The following is a 25,928-nucleotide window of genomic DNA, read 5'->3' as shown; positions in this document are numbered from 1 at the left end:
ATTTCAGGATTGCAACAGCACTATAAATTAATGCATATATAGTTCAACTGCCCCTGGCTGTGATCTCCAGATATTGCTACGATTTTAACATGTACAGATATTAATTCTCTTCAGCCTCCTCCTCCTATTGCTCAGTCACAGAACACAAACATAGCATGGACGTTTTCTATCTGAATCTATCACAAATGAAGCTGATTATGCACACATTGTCTCCTTGGTAGGCAGATCTCCTGCTGGTCTCATCTATACTCTTAATTCAGAATGTTTCCACAGCGACAAATACATTCTGAGCCATAGTTATTTATTATAATTACATGCCTGTACTTCCACAATTGCTGCAGGGGTTACTTTCATGTTAAGAGATTACTACTGCTGGCCCTTGGATTTCTTGCTTTCAATTTTGCAACAGCTGATCTATACTTGTACCGTAAGTTCTCTCCTGCACAGAATGTCTTCCCCAATGTTAAAAATGTTTTAAAAAATTAATCATGAAAAATAGCTAAAACTGCTAGAATAGTATTGTATAAATGCTAAATAGCTTTAGTAAACAGCTCTTAGATCTACAGCAATGCTCATTCTTCACTGTAGAGCCACTCTACTAGTTTTCTACTCACCACTTGAAGCTACGAAGTATTAAATCTGTATTTTGCATTGCTAAGACCATTATGCAACCAAAATGAAGCATCCAGCTATATGAAAATACATTTAAAAATCAGTTGTGCACTTTAAACATGGAATACAGAATGTTTATCACAAAATTCAACTGCTACATAACATGTTTGCTCTGCTTGTCCTTCCTTGCTTTTCTTCTCATCCCTATTCTGTGGTTTTCTACTTGTTCCAATGGTTTAGGTAAACCTTCATTGTGTTTCTAACATTGCGCACACACACAAAAGCTTTATTCTTCAGAGAACATAGTAGTTGAAATACTTGGGAATTACCTTTCCTCTAATTTCTGAACAGCTTTGTTAGGCTTGTAGCCAAAGGCAGTATTAAAGAAATCCAAGAGTACACTGGGGATAAAAGTGAAATGAACCAGTAAAAAACTAAATATTAGGGCTGTGCAGTGCTTCAGACTTGATTCAAAAGAGTGCTCTGGGGTGTGAATGTAGTGTCTATTAAAGTCAAAGGCACTTAATCCTGGATTGTATTAAATTGTGACAAAAATTTAGAAGTGCCAAGCTGGTATGTAATTTATTTTTTTTAACATTCATTGGCTTAAAACAGGGAGAGCAACTTCTAGTGGTTCAGGAGCTACAATTCTACTTTCTGGGAAGCCACCTAAGATCTTCTGATAAAGATCCAGGCAGGGGGCAGACCAAAACTTTTCAGCCTGCTTTTCCATTTATTTTGGATTTGGGAACAGCTTGCCTCAGTAATGCTTACACTTCTATCTCTACCCTTAAAACTGCCCCAAAATTAAATTGCAGAAAATTGCCCATTTTGCCACTGAAGACTCACAATGCAATTTCATAGTTTTCTGGGAGCTGTAAAGAGGACTCAAGGTTCCTGCCCCAACTTAAAACCTTGAAGGAAGGTTCTTTCATTATGCTACTATGTAACTGTTATGTACAGTATTTTTGTAGCAAGAAAAAAAGGACTTGGGACAGTCCCAAAGGAAACAGCTTCTCTCCACCTTTCCTACAGTCCTGGATCAAAACATAGTAAAAGTGCCTGTCAAGGAAATACTGACCCAGCCCATGTTCAGAACGCATTCCCCAGGCCAAATAAAAAGTGTCGTGTTGCTCTGATTTATTTTGAAGTACATGAAAGCATGAGGAAGATCTATTCTGGAGAAAGGGATTTTTGACTTCGCATCTGCTTTGTACTTAACAGGACAGTTGATGTTCCACACATCAGTTATTGCAAAGCAGTGACTCGGAAGGGTATCTACTGCCTTAACTAACATCTCGGCTGCTACTGGGCAAGCAAACTGGGTTATTTGCTAAGGGTATGGCAAAATAGCAACAAAAGAAAACTGGAACTCTTCTTCCCTTACCCAGTTTTGTTTTGTTTTTTAAGTAAAGTGTTTGGTGTTTAAGGGTCCTGGGAATGATTGCCTCTATTCATTCCTCACATACTGAACAGTACCACTTGAATATGGGTATAATATAATCATATGACCATGGAAGCACGTTAGAGGTGAATATGATCTTGCACACCAGAACTTAAAAGTATAATGAAGCAAAGCTTAAAGCAAGGATGACATATTTGTCTCAGGATACTTACCATGTTTAGAGAAAACAGTAAAAATATAACTTTTTGTCCTAAACCACTGCCTGTGCGCGCGCGCGTGTGCACATGTTCAGCATGAATTAGTCCACTGCAGTATGAAAGCCTAAAAGCTGCTCACTGAATGTTATGGAGTGTTGTCTACCATGCTGGTCCAGTGGCAGGATGAGACACAGATGTTTTCTGACTTTCCAATCCAAGACTGAGAATGACCAGCCATGCAGCCCACCTCCATGCCTAAGGGAGGACTAAAATGCATGGTTCCCCAGCACCTTTACACCACACTGGTGTGCTCATTCTCATATATAATCTCACTAGTTTCCCCAATAGGACAGCTAGCTACAATTTCAGTCTACTGTGGCAGCTTCTTTTTTTACTGGTTTCAATTTCAATACAAGGTTCCACAGCAGAATTAAAAATAAAGAATTCCACAGCTATGTTTTATAGTTCATTGTTTCATTCAATGGTTTAGTGAAAACAAAAACACATGACAAATCATTACAGTTCCAGGAAGAATGGTGAACCACCCTCATACATACTCGTAGGACAAAATATATATATATATATATATATTTATATATAATCATTACCCAAGTGATTTAGTACGGGTTTGAGAAAGGAGGCAAAAATGAAGCTGTCACTTATGCGCTGTTACATAATGCCTGACAGACTGAGTATGAAGATCAGTGATGGTCAGTTCAAAAATTATGTCAATATGATCCTAGTTTTACAGCTTGATATAAAAAGAATTGAGAGACAGTTTCTTATGACCTCTGAACTGGGTAACTGTGGCTTAAGATGCAAAGCTATTTCCTCTGAAGTTGGATATATAACAGGGAAAAGGAGGGACAATAAACAAGTGACCAGGCTTGCTCATGTTCTAATAAGCTACATTTTACTCTACTGAAATCACAAATCCAGGTTGCTGTCTTCTGGACACATACCATAAAACTAGGAGCACTACAAGCCCTGCCATAGTACAAGGCACCTCTGGGATTACTGCTTAAAGACTAATTTGGGGACTCTATCAATCAACTGTTAACTAACTCTGCTATCATAATGTCTATGCACACAATCCATTATTAGGAATAATGAAAGCCTATTGGTCACCATTACTTTCGTTTTATCACTATCTCCAGTCTGCTCAAGCATCCTGATGGACTACATGAGTTTCTGGTGCAGAATTTTAGCTTTCCTTAAAGCAAACAACATCCTAATTTAGGTTGGAAACCATCCTGGGAAGTGGAGCAGGGAGTATGTCATAATATAAATCAGAGCTCCAAAGGCAACCTGAAATAAAGCTGATTTTTATTAATGCATCAGGTATGTTATAATGCTGGGAGTTAACATTTTTAGATTTTACTTAAAAACGGTAAAGCTACAGATCTCTTTTTGAAGTTATTTCTTTCCTTAACCCAGTATTGTTTTTTTTTTTTTTTCATAAAGCTCATTCAAAATGAAAAACTTCTCAAATAACCTGATACCACCGGGAAACACAGAACTAGGGTTCCATTTAATAAAATGAAAGCCCTTTTCTCAAACTCTTAGGTTAAATTCGGTCAATATCAGCTTCCTGGCCTGTGTCTACTGACTAGGAAGACAACCTCGTTTATGCAAGAGCACATTATACTCTTACTGTGGTATGTGAGATTGCAGCTTGCAGAGATTTGTCATTTTGCTGGGGAAACTGGCAAGGTTATGGAGAATCTGGCTTTGTTCTTCAGATGTGCTGTCCACTTGTAATTTGAGGGCATTATTTCCTGTAGCTAAAACAGTTCCCCCATCTTTTCCTCCAAGACTCAGAGAATGCATCCATTTCAAAATGTGGAAACCATTTTATAAGAGACCGGTTGCTGCTCTGGAAACGAACACGCAGGCACTTTGTCCCCATGGAGTATTCACAAGCTTTTCAATAAGCATTATAAAATTCTTGCTGTGTAACAGGACAGTGAATTCCTGTAGACTCTTGTTCCAAAATCTGTATCAGTTCAACATAATCCCAAATAAATCACTCCAATACTTTGTTGCTGTTTTTTTTAACATGGTCTTTTCTCTCTTCCTTTGGAGTTGAGTTCTTTAAGTGAACAGCAGACAACCCTGGATATTTAGTTCATCATTTCTTTTTTTGCCTCTGAATCCTCGTTAACAGGAGTGTCAAGTGAAGCCCCAGATAGGTAGATTTCATAAACTCATGACTTTCTCCTAACTTGTACTAGTAGGAGAAATCATTCACATATGTATGTATATGAGCACCTTTATGTATACAAGTCTTTTATCTCAAACAAGTTCCTAAAAAGTCAGAACAGGAACAAATTTTCAATCTAGAGTTTGCTAAAAATAGGCTTGTCATTAGCAACTGAGTGATATGGGCCTTCAAGAGTTTCCCCAGAATGGATACACAGTTCCTAGGGCGCCCAGATATCCAACACAACAACATTTAGTCTGTTAAAGTACTAGGGTTGTAGTTTGCAAACAGCCTCACACAACCCTCTTTCTATTACACATAATTGCAAAGTTCCATCACTGGACAGTCTGGCGGTTTTAATGAGCAAACAACTGTAGTAACATCACTGAACTACAAATAAGCAGCTCTGTGCTTATGACTGGTATCTACTACAAGCCAGTAGTGGTACATTACACATTGTTCACCTAATAGGAGACAACATGTTGTGGTAGCAAGGTGGGTCTCTGCTGGTGTCCAGTTGCCAAAACTGACCATGAAGCTGTGTATGTGGAGCAGATGCAAGAAGGTCAAGTCCCCATCTATTTCAAGATGATGTGGTAACTATCATTGGTTTCAGCTGCAAAGAAAGCACATCATCAGACTCTGGATGAACGTGAGTAGAATCCCGTTATTGTTCTTCACCCACCCCCATCTGAAAGACAGAAGCTTACACATAGTACATTAATCTCCATGCATGCTGATTTGCATATTTTATGGCGGGAAAGGATAGGGACTTTTAAGTTTTTCAGAAAAAAAACAGAACAACATGCATTCCTGTGCACTGAATAAATGAGTACCTTTCATTGTGTCCAAGACAAAACATGATTCATCTTGAAAGTTCTGTATCATCTAAAACAGGAATAAAAAGTGGAGAGATTAAGCCACTATTCATTGTACCTTGCCAACAGCTAATCGTAACATTGTAATCCCTTATACATGAAGAATGAGGAAAGGCAAGTATGCACCCAGAAGTACACACTGACTCTTCTGCAGGACAGCTCGGTTATCTCCAAGGCAAGAAACCTCCATTTCTTATTTCATCTCTGTACCAGTTCACATTTACCAATCACCTTAGTTTCCACTTCCCAAGTTCAGCTTCTAGAGATGATCTGGATTCTGCTAAATTGACATAATTCACTTTGCTTTAGATTAGTTAGAATTATCTCTAGGATGATTTAGGATTCCAATCCAATCTGGCTTCTTATATCCAGCGTGCAATGAATTTCTTTCCTCTGATTAAGTTAAAGCACAAATAAACACAGGACTACAAAGCTTCAAGTTCTTAAATTCTAATTCTATTCTGAAGATACAGTGAGAACTGTCTCATGATAAAACACTGGGGAAAAGCATTAACTTTAAAAAGTGAAAAGCGACAAAAAGGAGCATAAATGGAAGCAAACACTGATTAGGCAGGGAAGCATGTTTCTTGGATCACAAAATCAGCAAGGTGTAAAATACCTGTTTATATTGCACTGTTTTTTCCAAAATCAAGGAACTTCAGAGCGTGAAAAAAATGTTACTTTTTTTTTCTGGTGTTCAAGTTCTAAATATTGTCCATACTTCTTTCATTCTTAACTAGAAGTCATTAAACCAGGAAAAAATTATTGTAAAAAACATTATTGTATTGAGCAAACAGTGACTCACAAAATTTGTAATTTGCAAAATGGTGATCTCACACCCATGCCTAAATGTGGATCTGCATAATCCATGCATACTTAATTATCAATTAGCTAACATGTGAAGATACATAATTTTAAAAGTTAACGTTTTGCACACAGTAGATAATCTAGTCTGGTGGACTGCAGGTTCTAATAAAAAGACAATATAGATCTTGCAAGCCTAGGTAGGAATGAGCATGAAAATTTAGTACATGCTTAAATCCACACTTCCCAATGGAATTGTTTGCATTATTTCAAATTCTCTTAAAAATTAGGGAAATATTAGTACAAAAATCCGACATATAAAAGAAAATACACAAAAAATGTATATTAATTTTTAATACAGATTTTAAAAAATTAAATTTATACGTAAGAAACTCTTGGATTCTTCTGAGAGAGAGAGAGAGAGAGAGATGGCTATATAGGAAGTCCTCACTTACCAACCACAATTGGGATCAGCCACTCCGCTGCTAGGTGACACAGTCATAAAGTGAAACATTATGTGACTGCACTCGACTTATGTCAAGCGCGACATCACATGACCACAACTTGTGACTTCCTGCTGGCCTCCCCATTGACTTTCCTTGTGAGAAGTTGGCTGTGAAGGTCACAAATGGTGAACATGTGACTGCGGGATGCTGTGCCCATTGTAAATGCATGCCGGTTGCCAAGTACCCAAATCGCAATCACGTGACTGCAGGGACGCTGCAATGGCCGCAAGTTCAAGGCCCAGTCGTACATCTCCTTTTTCAGCTCCTTTGTAACGTGAAACGGTTGCTGAATGAGCAGTTGGTAAGTGAGGACTACCTGTATATATTTAACCTTTTTCTCTAATATGGTCAGTTTTATTTTTCAGTCTAACTTGATCAGATGGCTTAGATTCAGGTACTCTTTTCCTTAAGGGTGTCCCAGGAGAATCAACAGACAAATGAATAGCAGATTCAAAATAAACTAACTGAAGTTCTCACCATTTCAAGAGGGTCTGCATTACAATACTTGCAATTCAATTCAGGGGTTGAGTCCATGCATTCCACTAATATCATAGTTTGTTTAACAAAACCATATTTATGGTAATACAACAAGCTGAGCCAGGGATAGTCAGTGAAGTTGCTGTGGACACCAATGTGTACCTCAGACATCTCCTTTGATGCCCACCAGGCTCCTCAGACTACCTGACTTGTTTCTAAGAGACCTGTGTTTTAAAAAATTAACTAGGAAGCTGGCATGCTGCATTCTTCCTCAGGTCCATTTGACTCTGACTCTGCTACCATTTAGAAAGGCCTTAAAAACCTGGGTCTTCCTACAGGCACTACAAATGGTGACTTGTGAATTTGCCATAATGTTATGCATTCTGAGTTTTGTCATCCCCGGTCTGGCTGTTTTATTATCTTGATTTTTTATAATCCTCTTTGTAAGCCACCTTGCATCGCTTACAGGACAGCCCTAGAAATTGGAATGAATGAATAGCTTTAGTTTTGATACATCTGTTCACAGCAATGCCTTTACATCTCATAAAAGCCTTATTGGGATGATAGAGAGGATTCTGGTGGATTAGCTTGCCTTCTAATAAATAAGTTTGTGAATGGCTATTGTGTGAGTTGTTTTGTGAATAGACAAGTTTCTCATGGCAGTTTTGTTAAATCTGCCCATCACAATGTACAAACTACATTGTAGCTTACTGCAATTTATAATCTGGCAGATGAAGAAGAAATTCCATTTCTTTTTGATAAGAAATTAGAGTGAGCCTGCAACGTTATTAAATTCCCAAACTTCTAAATAACTTCAGACTATTACAGTACTCTTACCTCATCACTGATGAGTACGTGAATCCCTGTAGGCCCTTGTTTGTAGATCTGGCTGATTTGTTGAGAGGAAATGCTGAAGAGTTGGGCTATTTTTTCTGTCAGCTCTACAGCAGTCAATTCTTCTAAGTAGATTGCATGGTAAACTGCAGAAGCAATAAGAATGAACAAGGAGTAATTCCAAGTTGACCTTAAGGGAGGAAGTGCTTAAAAAAAAGCAAATAGCAGTATTATATTTGAAGCGAATATTTGTAGCTCAGGGTTGAACTGTGGAGCCCTGGGTGCTCTCTGAGCCTTGTTTTCTTGCAGACGTTTCATTGCCAGACTAGGCAACATCTTCAGTGCGAACAGGGAGAGGGCCTTGCTCTCAGTTTATATACTGTCCAGCTTGTGTTGGTGGGGGTGTTGTTCTCTCCTTGGGAGTTCTTTGATTGGGCTGTTTGCTTGCTGCTTGGTTGACTGACTGAGTTAATAGTTCCTTGATTAGGGTGTATTGTGCTGTGTGGTTGTTCATCTGGTGTTAATCCTAGTGTTGATTTTTGCATATCTGGGTGTTGATTGCTGGTGAAGACGTGTACTGGTCTTTTGGCTTTTCTATTGTCTCTTTTGAATGGTATATAAATGTTGTTTACCTCTGTGTGTCTGTTGATGGCTGACTTGTCTGAATGCCAAGCTTCCAGGAATTCTCTATAAACAACATTTATATACCATTCAAAAGAGACAATAGAAAAGCCAAAAGACCAGTACACGTCTTCACCAGCAATCAACACCCAGATATGCAAAAATCAACACTAGGATTAACACCAGATGAACAACCACACAGCACAATACACCCTAATCAAGGAACTATTAACTCAGTCAGTCAACCAAGCAGCAAGCAAACAGCCCAATCAAAGAACTCCCAAGGAGAGAACAACACCCCCACCAACACAAGCTGGACAGTATATAAACTGAGAGCAAGGCCCTCTCCCTGTTCGCACTGAAGATGTTGCCTAGTCTGGCAATGAAACGTCTGCAAGAAAACAACAAGGCTCAGAGAGCACCCAGGGCTCCACAGTATTATATTCCTTTTATTCATCAAGTTCATTTTCCTCAGATTCTACAGTAACCCACAACAAATTTTACTATACTCTTATTCTGATTATTATTCAAAATAAATGTACACCTTCCCTGACAAATAAATGATTGTTTGAATACCTCTCATCACTTCCAACAGGCATTGTAAACTCCATGATATATGGAAGATAGGAAATTGTCATGAGATCTATATATAGCCTAATAAGCAATGATATTTTAAAGGCTGTGACTCATATCAGGATTAAGTGGATGAATGGAAGTGGGAAATTTTGGCAGCAACGAAATCAAGGATGAACTACAACTATAACTGCAACTCTGGTCAATGGTATCTCTTACAGGTTCAACGTCTCCTTGAAGAGATCATCCCATTACAAAATAGTGCAGTTCCATCTGCCACACAGGATGCAGACTCTACCTCCCCAGTGCCCTTACCGAAAAAAGTACCATTGGCTGCATCCCCGTCTTCATGTTTCTGCTGGTCTCTCAATTGCTGTGACTCTTGACAAACATAGATGGTCAACCTTGGCCGTACCATCCTATGGAGAGAAGAAGGCATGAGGTCTCCAGGATTAGCAGGAATAAGAGTAATGCCAGGTAGTAAATGAAAGGGGGAAGAAATTTTATCCATCAGCACTTGACAATTTATTTAGCTTTGTTTGTACCTCATCTTTCACAAAAACATTTCAGTGCTAGTAATATTGTTAGTTAACCACCAAAAGTTTCATAAGACTTCCTTAAAAATCATTAAAACCAATAGCAACAAAGGAAACAACATGAACCACACCACATTCCTTACAGTCAATCAATAATTCATCAACACCAAAATATCATTAAGGTTGGTACCAGGCACAAAGGAGGTACAACTGCTGTGGCAGCATTTTGCAGGTCACAAGACTCATCACAATTTGGCTAGTTTGTACATTCCAAAAACAAGATACAAGACTTTTCCTAGTATTATTGTGCGTTCAGGATGCTGATAAGAGGACAGTATATGTAAATACATAAAAAAGATGGTTTAGGCAAAATCAACAGATAATTTTCTACTATATTCCCCTGCCTGCTCTCTCACCCTTCATTTGTAGAATTTATCTAAACAGGGTGTTCAAAGTTCATGGGAAGCCAGAAAGATAAATATTAATGTATATTAATGTATCACATATGAGCACATACACACAGATATTAATGGCTTAGAAGTTCATTAGATGATCAAATGGTCATAATTTCTTTGCTTACCAGCAAGACTAAAACTGGATTTATACTTCATATTTAGACAAGTTATTTTTCACTATGGCTGATTAAACAAACCATTAATAGCTGAGTTCCCACATAATACTAACCAAAACCATAAAACTACATGATGGCTTAGTTCAATCTGCAAGTCTAGCCATTTTTGTTCAATAAAACATGATGTACACAAATCTTGATTTAGTTTTATATGCAAATGAAGTCATGTAGTCACTCAGCAGATTGACATCAAGCTAAGCATCTTTATTTATTGTGGAATAGATATATCCAAAGAAGGCCTGAATGGACACAGTAGGCACTTCCTACCTCCTATGAACGTTCCATGTTTAAGAGCCTTTTCTATTCTATGCAGAAACATTTTCCATGGTGAGGTCCATGGAAGAACTCTCAACACAAGTATTACCCCAGATGTATAAAAAGTGTTTGTCTTATAATAGCTCCAAGTACACCAGAACATAAGCAGTGGGACTATGCATATCAAAACCGGGTGGCTATGATGGCAAAATCCATTCTTCCCCATTCTGCATCATCTTAGAATCACATGTTTGCATCAGAGTAGCATCATTCTTTCCACTCTGTTGAAGCCCAATTGAGCTGCAGTATTTACTAGCATATCCTACTAAATTCAGTGAAGAGAAATAGAAGTAACAGGTGAGGGGGAGGAAACAAACCACCAAGAAATGCAAAAAAAGAACAGGGGATGCTGAGCTGAGATGTAGAAAGACCAGTAGCAGTCACACAGTACTTTTGTTGAGTAGAAAGAAAAAGATGGGGAAATATTATATGCAGATGAAACAGAAAGGGGGAAAAGATGGGAGTGCAAATCTTCAGCAGTGGACAGGAAATAGTGTGCATATTTATGAAGTGAAGGAAACTAAAGGCATTAGAGACATACTATGGAGCGCAAAGAAAAAAAGGGAGTTAACAAGGTACAAAACACTTTTACAAAATAGAAAGGTCTGCAAAAATGTCTGTATGCTCTTAACACAGTGATATAGACTCTTAGGTTAAGTACTGTATAAAACTGGCCCTCAAGAGTGATTTAAACTGTTCTGCTGTTAATAAGATGGTCCTTAGCTGAGTTTGTACAGTGGAGTATTACCATACAGGCAGTCATCTTTTAACAATCACTTGTTCAGCAAGCGTTTGAAGTTATGATGGCACTGAACGAGGAGACTTATGACTGGCCCTCATAGTTGTGGCTGTTCCGGCATCCCTGCGGTCACGTGATCGCCATCTGTGTCCTTCATTACCAGCTTCCGACAAGCAGAGTCAATGGGGGAAGCCAGCAGGAAATAATCGCAAATGGAGATCATGTGACATCATGCCTAACAACCATGCGGGATTCACTTAATGATGGCAAACAGAACTGCTGTCACAAGTCGGTGCGGCCATGGTGCTGCGCTTTACAACTGCATCTCTTAATGATGGAGTTGCTGTCCCAATTACCGTCCTTAAGTGAGGACTATCTATATGGAGCCCTTGGTGCTCTCTGAGCCTTGTTGTTTTCTTGCAGACGTTTTCTTGCCAGACTAGGCAACATCTTCAGTGCAAAGAGTCGTAGGGGTGAGATGGGCGGTGAATAAATTTGTAAAACAAACAAACAAAAAATAAATAAATAAAGAGGGAGTGGGCCTTGCTCTCAGTTTATGTACTGTGGCTTGCCCTGCTTGTGTTGGTAGGGGTGTTGTTCTCTCGGGAATTCTTTGATTGTTCTTTGACAACAAGGCTCAGAGAGCACCAAGGACTCCACAGTTCAACCCTGAGCTACAAATATTTGCTTCGATTGGGACTACCTATATGTATTATTCATGTTGCTCAATGGCACAAATGCTAGTGGGGAAAAAAACCCCAGAAATATCTGCAATCCCCAATTTGCATTCTGAAGTCAGTACAATCCTGGAAGCTTTGTGCCATAAATTTTGACAGATGAGAGAAGATTTAACACTGATTCAATTTCTGTAAAGTAGGCACCTACAACTGTTTCCTTTTTAAAAATTTGCCTGACAAGGTTTTGTTTGCACGCCAAAGTAGAACATCAATTTCAATTTTACAAGTGAGGAAATAGCAGCACACACAGAGGAGCAGGTGAGGGAGCATTAGCCTATCTATCTCTGTATTATATTTTTCCAATGGCCAGAAGCTCCTTCAAGTATTCAGCAGCATTTGTGCTTTCCTGTTTATCCAGAGGCCTATTCAAATGATATGCAATTCAACCTAACTTATCCGAGGGGTTGCTCTACCACTGAACCCATGAACCTTTCCCAAGCAGAATAAAATGTGCTATATGAGGAACAGGTGGCAGCCATGGCCAGGAGGGTCTTTGCACACTTACTGTACACCAGTTGTGCCCATTCCTGGACCGGGAGGCTCTACTCACAGTCAATCATACCTTGGTGACCTCCCAAATGGACTACTGCAATACACTTTACATGGTGCTGCCCTTGAAGAGTATCCAGAAGATACAGCTGGTAAAGCATGCAGTGGTGCAGGCATCCCGATCTAGGAAAGAATGCAACTGGTGCACCAGAAGAAACTGTGCAAAGGCCTTTCTGGCCACAGCTGCCACCTGCTCACTGTGCAGGAGATGTCAGTCCAGGAAGGCCCCCAAGTTGTGCATCACCCTTGAACGGGGAAGTGCCACTCCATCCAAGGTCAGAGATGAAATATCCCCAGATCCAGGCAGTCCAATCACCCACAGCCACTTTGTCATGGTAGGACTGAGTTGGAGAGTGTTTCTCCCCATCCAAACCCACACAGGCTCCAGGCATCGGGGCAGAACCTCAACAGCCTCACTTGGTTGGCCCAGGGTTGAAAGATATAATTGGGTAGCATCAGCTTACTGATGATACCGAACCCCAAATTGGCGAACAACCTCACCCAGCAGTTTCATGTAGATGATGAAAAGAAGGGAAAGAGAACCGAACCCTGCGGTATCCCACATAGGAGGAGCCTAGGGAGTGATCTCTCCCTACCAACCAACACTGACTGGAACCAACTCCAGAGAAAGGAAGAGTGGTGCCTCTAATTCCCAATCCACAGAGCTGGCTCAGAAGTATATTGTGGTCAACGGTACTGAGGCTGCCAGGAGATCAAAGAGCACAAGGATGGATGCACCACCATCATCCCAGCTCCACCACAGGTCATCTACAAGCGTGACCAGATCTGTTTCACTACTATATCCCAGCATGAAACCCAATTGAAACAGGACTAGATAATCCATTTCCTCCAGGATTTTCATCAGCTGAAGACCGACCACCTTCTCAACAACCATCCCCAGAAAGGAAAGGTTGGAGACTGGTTGATAGTTATCCAAGGTTGTTGGGTCCAAGGACAGCCTCTGAGGAGGAGATGCACCACCACCTCTTTCAAGGCTGAGGGCACCACCCTTCCATCAAAAAGGCTGACACTACAGCATGGACCCAACAGCTTTCACAACCCAGGAGGGACTCAGATCCAGTACACAGGTGGCCAAGCTGACAGCACAGAGAACCCTGTCCACTTCCTCAGGAGTCACCCACTCAAACTCACCCCGTTATATGTTTTATGGTGTTAAAAACACTGTGAAATCAAGAGACAGGCAGCCATATAAATTGAATGCATGCATGACTTCTCCATCTCTGTTCCAAAAGAAGCATCAAGAAGCCAATCCCCTCCTTCACTTGAAGTTTTTTGTTAATCTGCCTTCAGATGCTTTTGTGACCAACTGTGCACCAGTACCTATTTTTCCAAGTTATTTTTCTGTAACCTCCTTTCACCTTGATTTATGTAACAGAAACAAGTATGTTAGCATCATGAAACATATACACAGAGTAGCACTCTGCAAGTCTGTTGCAAGATTTAAAGGAGGTTGTGATGCATGAGAAAAAACACTGTGGCCAGAAGTCTCTAGTTTTGTGGAGTACTTGATGCTCTCTGAGCCTTGTTGTTTTCTTGCAGACGTTTCATTGCCAGACTAGGCAACATCTTCAGTGCGAACTGAAAGATGAAGAACATCGCACTGAAGATGCTGCCTAGTCTGGCAATGAAACATCTGCAAGAAAACAAGGCTCAGAGAGCACCAAGGACTCCACAGTTCAACCCTGAGCTACAAATATTCACTTCGATTAGTCTCCAGTTTCCCTGCTCACATTGGACTGCTTTATAGGTCAGATTTATCTCCTCCATTTCTTGATCACAGCAGTAGAACGTACCTACTTTCTCCACACCCTTCCTTCATCTTCCCCAAACTTCTACACTGTACTCTTGACTGTATCCTTCATCCTCATTATCCTCATTATATTTTCCTCATTATATTTTCCCCCATTTTCCCCTTGCATTTTTCCTCTCCTTCATGTACTTTGCACACTTTCCCTTAATAGCAAGCGCAGTGAACATTCTGCAGCAGAAGCAAGCAGTTCATCAATCCAGTGGAGGAGGAGGAGGAGGAGGAGGAGGAGGATAAATAAATATAAATATATAAATATAAATATAAATATAAATATATATATATATATATATATATATATATATATGGGGGGAGGGAGCATCACCCTTGTGGCATTCTTTTTTCAAGCATTCGTTGCATGAAACCAACAAAGCCTACAGCATTTTCCCCATCCCCACTTTAGCCAGTACTATCTGAACAATCAGAACTGGTTCATTAACTTAGTGGTATGGTGTGTATTAGGAAAACCTTTTGCCAAAAGCTGCTGTTCAGCTGGGTGTACCTCCTTTTTCTTCACCTGAAGGGCAGCCAACAATCCAGGAAATAGCAGAGTACTAAGGTCTGCATATATGCTCAGTCTTGCCTATACTCGGCCACCCAAAGGAAGGAAAAGAAAAAAAAAAACTATATAATTGAGTTCTAAAGTGCCAAAAAAGGCATATATCTGTGTCAGATGGCAAGTTAGCCTCATGCCATCTGACTGTACTGCAAGACAGTTCTGGAATAACCAAGTTCTCTCCCATCTCATGGAGGCATTCATTTTCTAGGGGAGCTGCCCAGAGTCATTTAGACTGGAGCAATATATAAATATTGTTTATAAATAAGCAAAGTGTCACAGTCAAGTGCCAAAAACTATTAAAAGACCAGAACAACTGGGGAAAAAGAAATATTTCTTTCAATACTGTCCAGCACACATAAAGCCAGCTTGGCTGATACACACCGTCCTTTCAATGCATTGAAGAGTCTGATGCCATCTGCAGGACCGCATATTTGTATGACATCTTCTCTGGTTAATTTCAGTAAGTCTGCCCCTAAGATTTTTTTTAAAGTGAAAAGGGATAAGAGGCATTATTGATTGATTGATTGATTGATTGATCGAAACTTATTGGCCATCCAGCTCCAGTGGACTCTGGGTTGGTGCACAAAACTAAGGAAGACATAAAAACAGCTGAAGATATTAAATCAATAGGCAGCCTGGACTAAAATGCTCTAATAACAAAATTCAATTATTCATTGCTTTTCCCCCCAAACAAAGGGTAAAATGAGCGCCCTCAATTTCTAGAAAGCTTCTTAGTTTGCTTTTTTAAAAGGCCTGCAGATCTCTTCCCACAGCCCCATGAAAAATTTGGCCCTGCCCACTCCAGCAACCTCCCTACTTCATTCCTTCACCATCTACAGCACTCTAAAAAATAACTACACCCCCCCAATCTACCAAAAGGGTTCCTGCTCAGGTTCTACATAGTGGAAGAGCCTAGTGCATTTGAACATTGTTAAAAGATACACGACCTGCAGGTCATAAATGCTCTTTTTTGGCATGGGGATGAAAGAAGAGGCCCAGTTTCAGAAATGAAGCGAAGGGGCACAGTTTTTAAAAATCTGAGCAGAATAAGGGGCGCGGCCTATATGTTTCATTTAAGCCTTCTCCATCCAGTAATTTAAGCATTGTTGCCTAACATCTGCTCAGAAGTTGTAGCTCATTTGTACTGCAATAACCAAAAGCAGACTGAGTTACAGAAAGATCCTGTGTCATTTTGACAGGAAAGGGGTAGGATAACCTCAAGGTAGAGAACTATTCAGATGCATTAGCTTGAAGAGGTGTAGAAAGAAATTCAGAGAGGGATGTCATGAAGGGAGACTGCTAAGAGAAGATGGCAGGGAAACTAAGGGACGCAAAATCTGAAGACCTCCCCTGAAGTTACCAAAGAGAAAAAAGCTTTGGTTCTACCTGAGAAGTTTGTGAAAAGCCGCGAGAAAGTTGAGAAGCGATTCCGGTGCAGCCACTGCTGAGCTTCCTGAGGTGTGGATGTTGGCAAGAGGTTCTATGGCAAAAAGAAATTCAATTGCTTCTCTACAAGAGGAACACAGATCAATTACATAGCTGAGACTCTTTATATTCTGAAACTGGGAAATCAGCCATCATATGCAATTCTCTCCCAGCATCTCCAGATATAACCTGAAACTTGCGCAGCTCAGTCCAGCTAAGTTTGCAGTGTCTTGCTATGTTTGAAGCCTAAGAGTAACATGGATTTGCCACTTTTGTTGGCCTGAGGGCTCCACTAGGCTTTGTGTGGCAGGTTGAGGGCTGCGCTCCAAAAGTGGATGGAGGCAAGACCTATTCTGGGAAGGGAGTTCAGAAGTTTAAAGAGGCAAAATTGGTGCCTTAAGCATCTGCACAGTTTCCTCTTAAATCTCCCCACATTCAAAAAACGGTGCCACATTTTTGGCTCCACCCATGTAGGAATGGCTGGTGGGCTCCATGGGATCCTTAGGCTATTCATTTTTTCCACCTTGACTTACAAGACTCACTGTGTATCAGTTGCAGCATTTTGCATCAGGAACAGATAACTCAGGGAAAAGGACACTTTAGTCAGCTAGCTCAGACCATCCCATTCCCACCTGCAGTCAGCAGTGGGGTAGAGAAGAAAAAGAAGTGGGAAATATGAATTAAAACGTACATCTGTAATTGGAGCTGGAGGTTCAGGTTGGTGATTTGGAGACCCGTTCCTAGTTTTAGAAAAACAGAACAGAAAAGGCACCTGAATTTTGCTTTTCTCTTCTCAGCACCTTATTTAAATATTCCATATCCTGTCAAAAGATTGGCTGGGGTTTAACAGAATCGTGGTTAAAAGAACAACTAAAGAATTATGGATCATACTGTCTTTCCATGGCCCTTCCTTTAAGCACCACTGAGGTTGAGGCATTTATCAGAATTAACCTTAACAAGAACAGTTATTAAGATGGAAGGTAATGGTAGCCTAAACAATCATTAAAGGCATTGCGAATGTAACACTTCATCATGGTTTTTGTGTTTTAGCTCTGAAGTAGTACTTGTAGGCTACTTAGTCCAACTCCCTGCTTGATGCCTGAATAGCCATTCAGTCTTGGCTTAAAAACCTACAGCCAATGAGCAAAGGAACCCTAGACTTCTGCTGAACAGTGGAAAGAGGGAGCAGAAAGAGCGGCAATTTTCCTTTCTTCTGTTTTTATAAAGAGACAGAGTAAAAAGCTCTGTTGTGTTTGCTGCATCTGCTGCTGCTCAAGATTAAGACCCACCCACCCCTTCCAGCTGGTTTGTTTAAGTCAGGCTGCCTGAGAGTGTGTCTGGGAAAAGAATTCTGTTTCAGTATCAAGAGCAGCTTGCTTTCAGCAGCACCTCTATCACCTCCTCCTCCTCACAAAAAATTAGGTTTTTTTTAAAGTGAAAAATATCCATTCTCTTGAACATTCACTCTTTTTGCCCCAGATTATTTTTTGGTGGGGGGGTGTTCTATGCAAAGCCATGAGAAGATGACCAGGGCCTCAAAAGATTGCTAACCCCTGGGCTACAGAAACTAATAAACAGAGAAGCCTTTGAAAAAATATATGTGCAAAAGGCAGATACTCAAACTTACCCTTCACTGATAGAGAAACTGCTGTGAGAACTGCTAAAGCCAGGTGATGGCACATTGTTGACATATGTAATCTCAGGCCATGGAGAGCACTGGAAGAAAAAATACCCTTGTGAAGCGTTCCCGCAATGTTTCTGTCTCCAACACTTCCACTGTTTCCCCACATTAAGCACAAATGTAGGCTTCCAGCATTTTATGCATGTGTGTATGAGAGAGAGAGAGAGAGCACACATATCACTTGGAAATAGCAGGAAATGTCTGGGGAAAACAGCTCAAAGCCAGGTGAAGAGCAGGGCAGATTTTCCAGGGATGGACAGGAATGGACCATGCCTTCCCTGCCCCTTGCCTCTTTGTGTTTTCACTTTCCCAGTCCTCGATAAAGAAAAGAAAAAGCACACCCAACTTAGGTGAGGAAAACTGCACATTTATTTGAATTGTTACTGTTCATTCTAAGCTAGAGGCACAAGCCCCAAGTAAAGCTTTCCATTCTTAAATTCTACAGGAAGCAAGGCTTATTGTGAGGTTAAAGGCAAAAGCATGCTGACCTTCTACAATCCTTTGTCAAGTGAAACTAAGAAAAGTAGTTTTTGGTTTTGTAAAATTTGTATACTAGAATATTTGAAAAACAATCTTTTTGCACCCAAGCCTCACGTTGGCTGGAAGTGATGAAGTACTGCTGAACATGCTCACATGATTCATATGCACAGGGTATGGGTGTTAACCAAATTACGACTCTGGTTACGATCCTCCCAATTACCGGCTTTTGCTGTTTATGGATACAACATTTGGACCAGTGATTTAGGACCTAGGAATACGCTGCAGTGATGTACGAACACAGTATGAATGGCTGCCAGCTATCTTGCTTAAAAACAACATGGAGCACACAGAGACTGCCTGGCCAGCTTTAGGGATTCTTTTATTGTTGCTTATCATGCATCTATAGAATATGCCACGCTCGTAACAGGCCTGAGGAGATATTAATAGTCTGGGACAATAATGTTCTCTGTGTGAAAGAACACACTCCTCAGCTGCTTGTGTTGCAGCAACTATTTGATCCTGAAACGTTAAACACAATCAGATTTAATACTTGGGTGGGAGACCACCGGGAAATCCCAGGGCTTTGGGCTAGACTAGGGAAGTCACGAAAACACTCCAGAAGGTGGCAATGACAGATTAATGTGTATCGTTGCTAAGAAAACTATGTGGATGATTCTGTAAAAATCACTAGGAGCCAAGCTTGATTCCTAGAATTCTTGACTCCTAGATTCCTATCATTACTTTTTGGTTATTGCCATTATTTTACTTGCTAGATAACACTGGTGCTAAATAGTATCTGTCTATTATGGCCCCCAAGTTCTAATTTAACCCAGCTTTCATCCTAGACTTTCCAAACATCCGATCTTCAAAACAAAGAGCTATGCTTGCTGAATAAAATGGGTGTTGCAATTCAACAGTGTCTAAGGGCATCAGATTGGGAAAGATGTACCAGTACATCTTACCAGTATCGGATCCAAATTTGAACTCTGGTTATTAATAGAGCACTGTGAGCATATGAACCACCACCTTCCTTGAGCCCCAGCCCAGTCTTTAAGTGTTTGGTTCCCAAGAGATCTTGGATTTCTTGATGCACATCGCTAATTTTACCTCTGTAAGTATTGTCGTCTCATATGAAGGTTGGTATTTTTCCTTCTCGTGAGGAGTTCGCTTTTCCATTTTCTCTCTGTCGGTCTTTTGTTTTCTATCTGCTCCTTTGGGCTGGAAATCAAGCATGTTTATTAAGCTAATGTATAAGATATCCGAAAAGAGCACTCTGCAAATGTTCTCAGCTGGTGAGGGTATCACAGTATCCATTTGAGATACACAAGCAGAAGCGTCATTAAATACACTATGACACCTGGCCATAAGAAGGAGTTGAGATTCCTCTGCCACTAATTGCTGCCTTTGGGAGGCAGTAGAGAATAAAGCTAAGCAACGCTCTCCCGGGTTTATTCAAGATTCTGCTTTTGCCTCACAATCAGTGCTGACAAAAGCTAGATTCATATATCTGGACAACCCATCATGTGGTTTGTTTGATTGTGGCTTAGCCACTTTGGTTTTTAAACCAAGTTTATAGCTTACTACAAAGCGTACATCCAGGGAAGAAGGTGTAAGTAAAGTACCAGAGCCGGCACCACTGGCTATAATTCTGTGTCTCTGCCATGGGAGAACTCTGCCCAAGTGCCTGTTAGTTATTCAGAAACTAGTCAGGATCTTTTCATCTAGAAGAACCTATCAGGGCTGTTATGTATGAAGGTTTTGCTTTTCTGTTTTTTCCCCTCCGGTGCGGAAAAAGGCTGTAAGTTCTGTCCTGAGGCATTAAGGAAACAAGTACTGCAGTGGCACTAAGGAAGCTGATTTGTCTGTTTAATGCAAAGAAGTGAAACATTTTCCATGAAACTCCATAAGGATTTAACACTGTCCAGGAGAGATGGTGACATTCACTTCCCCTACTGGGATTAAAAGTTCATTCTGAAAATTAATGCAAACATGAAAAACCAGTTCCACTGCCTCCCTGCACTTGCTAAAGTCCTGTAGATGTTTATCTGTGTAAGCATTATGGAATCTGTTTGAATAGTTATAACAGAAGTGCTCACCTTGTACAAGATTATGCCCTAAAGCTTTTCTTACATCCCAAGAAGTATGGGTACTATCTGCGGGATCATCAAGTTAAACTAAAAGCGACCGCAGAGGAAGACACCTGTTTGCTTAACCAGGCCTGGTCCAGATACACAAATACCAATGGGGTTTTGTTTTTAGAGCAAAAGAATAAGAAGCTGCTGCCCCCTGGGAATTTTCTCTTCAGATACATACTAATTTCTAATAGGAGAAAAGCCTTGGTAGTGGGTGGTGGAATAAAAGCGATGAAGAGATTAGAAGTGGAAGATCACTTACCACTTCATAAAACCATTTGCTCTCAAAATTTTGCTTTGTGTGAAATTGCATCTGATTTACAGAAAATGTGACTTCCCCATTGTCTAATGTAATTTAGCTCTCAAAACTCATGTTCTGAACTAGATTAAAACCATCACACTTCCCCATTTTACCATTCTTACAAAATTAAGAGTGTCAAGTTCTATTATGGAAGACATAATCCAGTATTGCACACATTTTAGCTTAATCCAGCATTTTATCTCACTACATTTACACCTAAAAAACTACAAGTATTAGAATCCTAGCTTCTCATTCATAAACACTTATGCTGATTCATACCCCCTAATTACTACTGATGAGAGAGAGACAGAGAGAACGAGAGAACATCATCTTAATGTGTAGGAGGGATCAGTAGTTTAAATGACTCTAAGACTGATGCTGATGGGAATGGAAGCTGCTGGTATGGCTTCCCTTGATGATAAGGTTGAAAGGGCAAAGGTAAAAGTGAAGGTATCGACAATGGGAATAAGAGCAGGCATGAGGAAGGCACCATTTAGGAGAAGGAATTCCAAAATTAAAACTGGAAGAAGGCAAACTCCTTCTGTATTGTTGCCAAGAAACTGTGTGGACCTAACTGAAACTTTAGTAAGTTTGGTTGCCAAATGATGAGAGTGCCACACTGAAAAACACTGCTTGAGTTACTGAGGAAGAACACTGAACTTTCTCAAGAAGACCTGGAATGGGATAATGTGATCAAATCAAAACCACAAGAACATCTGGTTACTGATGGTGCCATTATTGAAAGAGGAGTACTTTTTACAAGGACACAAGTAATAGGAACATGGAATGTTAAAACCATAAATCAAGGGAAAATGAAACGTCAAAGCAAGACTAAAGCATACTAAATAAGGTATTTCAGGAACCGAAATGGGCTACTTTGAATCAGTGACATGATATACTTTTCGAGGTATGAGATCTTATGGAAGAGTAGAGTCACAATGATACTCAGAAAGGACATTGCTTGGCTATAAGGCAATAAGTGAGAGGATCGTATTTATTAGAATTAAAGGATATTCACTGAACATCAGTGTTACACAAGTATATGCCCCTATTACAAATCTAGTAGTGGAAGACACTGAAGAATTCTTTGGCAAATTGGAGGAGATGCTATATGCAACCTCTAGAAAGTATGCAGTACTATTAATGAATGTTTAGAATGCAAAAGCTGGAAAAATGGAAGAACTTGGAAATACAGGACAACCTGGACAGGATAAATATAGTATATTTATTAATATACATAAAAGGGTATAAGAGAAAAGAAAAAAAAAGAAATTAGAAAAACAACAGATAAAAATTAAATAGCAAAAGCATATTTCATGTAAGAAATTATTCAGCTCAATTTCAAAACACAATTAAATTTTAACCATACAGAATAATAATAGTCTTTCCAATACAATGTTAGAGAATGAATTCAGAGAGAACAAATGAGAACACTTTGACAATCTAATATTATGAATCTGGGGACTTCCAGTGGGAATATGGCTGACTGAACAGCTTTGCCCGCAAGCTCAGTGAGCAGACCTAACAGCGTGGATTTTTTGGGGGGGCAGGCAGGCTTTTCCTGATGCCCTAGAGTGTTTCATGGACAGAAAGCTCTCAGAATCATCCCATTTGTACTCTGGAACGTCACCTTGTAGCCTGAGGACCGCAAACAGCATTGTGTCAATCTGGTAAGAGGTGATGGGAGTCGGGGACGCCATCATTTTCCAGACCATGCTGCAGCCTAACGGGGCACTAGGTCTAGCCTTTCCCATTTCTAAATTTACCCGATTTATATATATTTTTAAGTTTTTGTACCCCTCTCTTGGGGTACAGCAAGAAGAAATGAATCTCTTGGTGTTTAACATTATTTCTGGATTAACCTCAAAACTTTTTTTAATTGTTGGCTTACTTCCCATTTAAATTTTAAGGAGGACTGACAATAAATAATCATCTCCCGGTTGCTATTTCTGTATTTAATTTGAAGGATTTAATATTCTCCTGTACGTTGACTTAGCCGTTTTGAGTCTTCAATTTTTCTGTCCACTTTGTTTGGGCGCCACAGCTGCTGGTTAGGATACTTTCTCTTTTGTCAGTATCACTCAATAACTTTTGGAAGCCTCTCATTAGCCTACTAGTTCCGATCTGTGCCGGCCAAGTATCCAGGGGGCGCCATAATTTACTGCCTGAAAGATGGACGACCTCACGGAAATTTTCTCTGAGCTTCGTTCTGGGTTACGTTGTGATCTCAAAGAGACTTTCCATATACCCTTCAAGTTACTCTGCAAGATACTTGGGATATTTTAGAAAATATCTGCTCTAAAATGTGCCAATTGCTTGTGGACCCTCTGGAGGGAGAGGAAGAGTTCTCTCAGGAGCGAGGTATTTCTCCGGACAGGGAACTCCTTGAAGAAATGCCAGGCGATGAGTACACTTTGGTGATGAAGGAGTTACAGTCTGACTTGCAAGATACTGATTTTTTTTTCTCCTCTAAGGGATTGTTTTGGGAACTAAATGGTTTTGCTTTGTGGGAGGATTTCTACTGAGGAGTTCGACTTTTTAAGAGGGGCAGCTGGGCTGTTTGATGTCTGTATGAAAAAGGCCTTATGTGTAATGTGGAGACAAGCAAATGTTCTGGTTTGTTTTGATGTGGGATAAAAAAAAATTAAGTATGTATATTTGGTCTGATATGAAGGCTTATATGACTTCATTTTTCTTTAATGATCTGACTGGATTTTTTTAAAGGTTTGTTTGATTTATAAGACACCTGTAAGGTAGACTAATAATTGGTTTTTAGGTTTTATAGAGTTAAGTGTTGTAGTATTGTTAATTATAAAAGTAGACAATTTATGTTTTTCTAATTTGATTTTTGTTATAGCGGACAGAAATACAGTATATAGAATAGTGACAGGAAGGAAATAATCAGATTTTTTTTGGGAGGGAGGAAAATTGATTTGTAGACTTATGTATTATTCCTGTTTTTTCTATAATGGGAAGGAGCAATTGTATTAGTGATTTGTCTATGTGCTAATGGAAGGATTTATAGAAACGTGAGCTGGATTTGATATGAAGTCAGGGTTTGAATACGAAAATTGCTGTATATTCCTGTTGTTGAAAGTCGGAAGTCACTTTACGTAATATCTAACATGCTTTTTTCTTGTGTTTTGTACTCTATTTAGTTTTTTCTTTTTTTCTTCTTTTTTTTGTAGTTTTTATTGTTTCTTTCAACCTGAATGAAATTCTTATAAAAAAATAATATCATGAATCTGGCCTTTCACATCAAATGGTGATTTAAGTAAAGTTACTTTGCAGTGTCGTAACGTTAGCAACAGCAACCTAAGTAAGTTCTGATTAAGATCTTACAGTGAAGAATAGAGGCATCTATAAAGAAATAAATGCCAAATGAATAGCAGGTTTAAGAAAAGACAGAAGGAAAGGAGGATATGATAGCTAAAATAAAATGGACAATAGAGCAAGCAAGAGAACTTAACAAGGTTTACCTTTGCTTTATTGGCTACAGCAAGGCCTCTGACCATGTAAATCATGCCAGAATGGTGGAGTATATTAAGGATAAAGGTGTACCAGGACACCTGATTGAATGACTATGAACAAGATGCTACTATAAGAACTGAATTTAGAAAAACAGAGTGGTTCAGAATAGGGGTGTGAGAAAAAGGATGCATACTGCTCACATATATATTTAACTTACATAGCAAATATATTATGTTCAAAATAAAAAGTGAAAGTAAAAAATTTGGACTAGTAATAAATATTAAGAAGGCAAAGGTAACCTCAGTCAGCAAGTTGAGTGAACTCACAGTTGACAGCAAAGAAGGAAAGGCAGCAGTTTTGTTTCCTTGGCCTCAGCGACTAAGATGGACAGTGTACTATAGAATAAAGAGATTAATCTTATGGAGGAAAGCAATGAAAAACTTTAAAAAATATCATGAAGGATGAGGATATTTCTATGACAAGAAAGGTCAGAATAGTTAAGGCAATGATATATCCTGTAGTGACATATATGTGAGAAAGATGGACATGAGAAGAGGTGCTAGAAAAAAGATAGACATCTTCAAATTGTGGATGTGGAGATAATCGCTAACAGCACCATGGACTACAAGATGCAGCAATCAATCATTCTTGGGCAAAACAAGTAACTGCTCTCTTGAAGCAATGATCAGTAAACAGAAACTTACATACTTTGCGCATGTGATGGTGAGTGATGAACTAGGAAAAAAAAGACTGTGCTAGGCAAGATTGAGGGCAACAGAAGGGGAAGACAACTGATAAGGCGTATGTACTGTATATAGGACAGTTAGTTGGTCTATTTGTCTAGCCAGCCAGCCATCTTTATTACTGACAGCAAAATTTTAATGTTGGACCCCAAAGGCATGAGCACGAACATATAGACCAGGAATGCCACAGTACTGTTTTGCCTTCTTATGAATTGATTTAACTCCCACTAGTTTTTAACATAATGATACTGAGAAAATTAGGATCTGTACTCTCCAGCTCTTGTTCATGCATTATATAGCCTAACACACACATATACCTTGAAGACTTTGATCTGGCAACTGGCAGAATGCAAATGTTCTGTGTATTCCCCATTTTCATTTTCCTTGAAGGTGTCAATCTGGACTCTGAATGGCACACCCTTCTCTCCACCATGCTTCCTCATAGTGAACTCTGTACTGATGCAATGCACCTGTAAAAGAGAGCTAAAAATATGCTCCAAACTGCAAAAACGCTGCTCATACAATGTAGTCATACACGGAAAGTTTAATTATTACTCTAAGTCAGTTCTAAAAAACAAATGCCAGCTAGCCTGAGATTCTATCTGCCATAGCAAACCAAGATCACAGGCATATAAAGAAGCCAACTGCAGTCACAGAAAAAAGGCATTTTCTGCAAAGTATAAACAGTTGC

The 25,928-nt window shown here is 39.6% G+C and overlaps 1 protein-coding gene across 3 annotated transcripts in view; it reads right to left on the bottom strand.

The window, feature by feature from the left end:
• Positions 1-4,047: 4,047 nt before the first annotated feature.
• Positions 4,048-25,928, bottom strand: part of TFCP2 (transcription factor CP2) — a 45,804-nt gene continuing 23,923 nt past the window's right edge. For 2 of the 3 annotated variants that reach the window (XM_063293775.1, XM_063293774.1), the window contains exons 7-16: positions 25,555-25,707; positions 19,698-19,808; positions 18,057-18,145; positions 17,121-17,169; positions 16,391-16,484; positions 15,386-15,476; positions 9,426-9,529; positions 7,920-8,062; positions 5,254-5,305; positions 4,048-5,033 (exon numbers count right to left, since the gene is read on the bottom strand). In XM_063293775.1, the coding sequence (XP_063149845.1) occupies positions 4,996-5,033; positions 5,254-5,305; positions 7,920-8,062; positions 9,426-9,529; positions 15,386-15,476; positions 16,391-16,484; positions 17,121-17,169; positions 18,057-18,145; positions 19,698-19,808; positions 25,555-25,707 (924 nt within the window). In that variant the 3' untranslated portion in view covers positions 4,048-4,995. The remainder of the gene's footprint in view (positions 5,034-5,253; positions 5,306-7,919; positions 8,063-9,425; positions 9,530-15,385; positions 15,477-16,390; positions 16,485-17,120; positions 17,170-18,056; positions 18,146-19,697; positions 19,809-25,554; positions 25,708-25,928) is intronic. The other variant, XM_063293776.1, reaches the window with a different exon arrangement.

Source organism: Candoia aspera, chromosome 2 (genome assembly GCF_035149785.1).
Source record: "Candoia aspera isolate rCanAsp1 chromosome 2, rCanAsp1.hap2, whole genome shotgun sequence".
NCBI lineage: Eukaryota > Metazoa > Chordata > Lepidosauria > Squamata > Boidae > Candoia > Candoia aspera.
The sequence above is the reverse complement of the archived record's forward strand: the minus strand, read 5'-3'. Positions and strand labels throughout refer to the sequence as shown.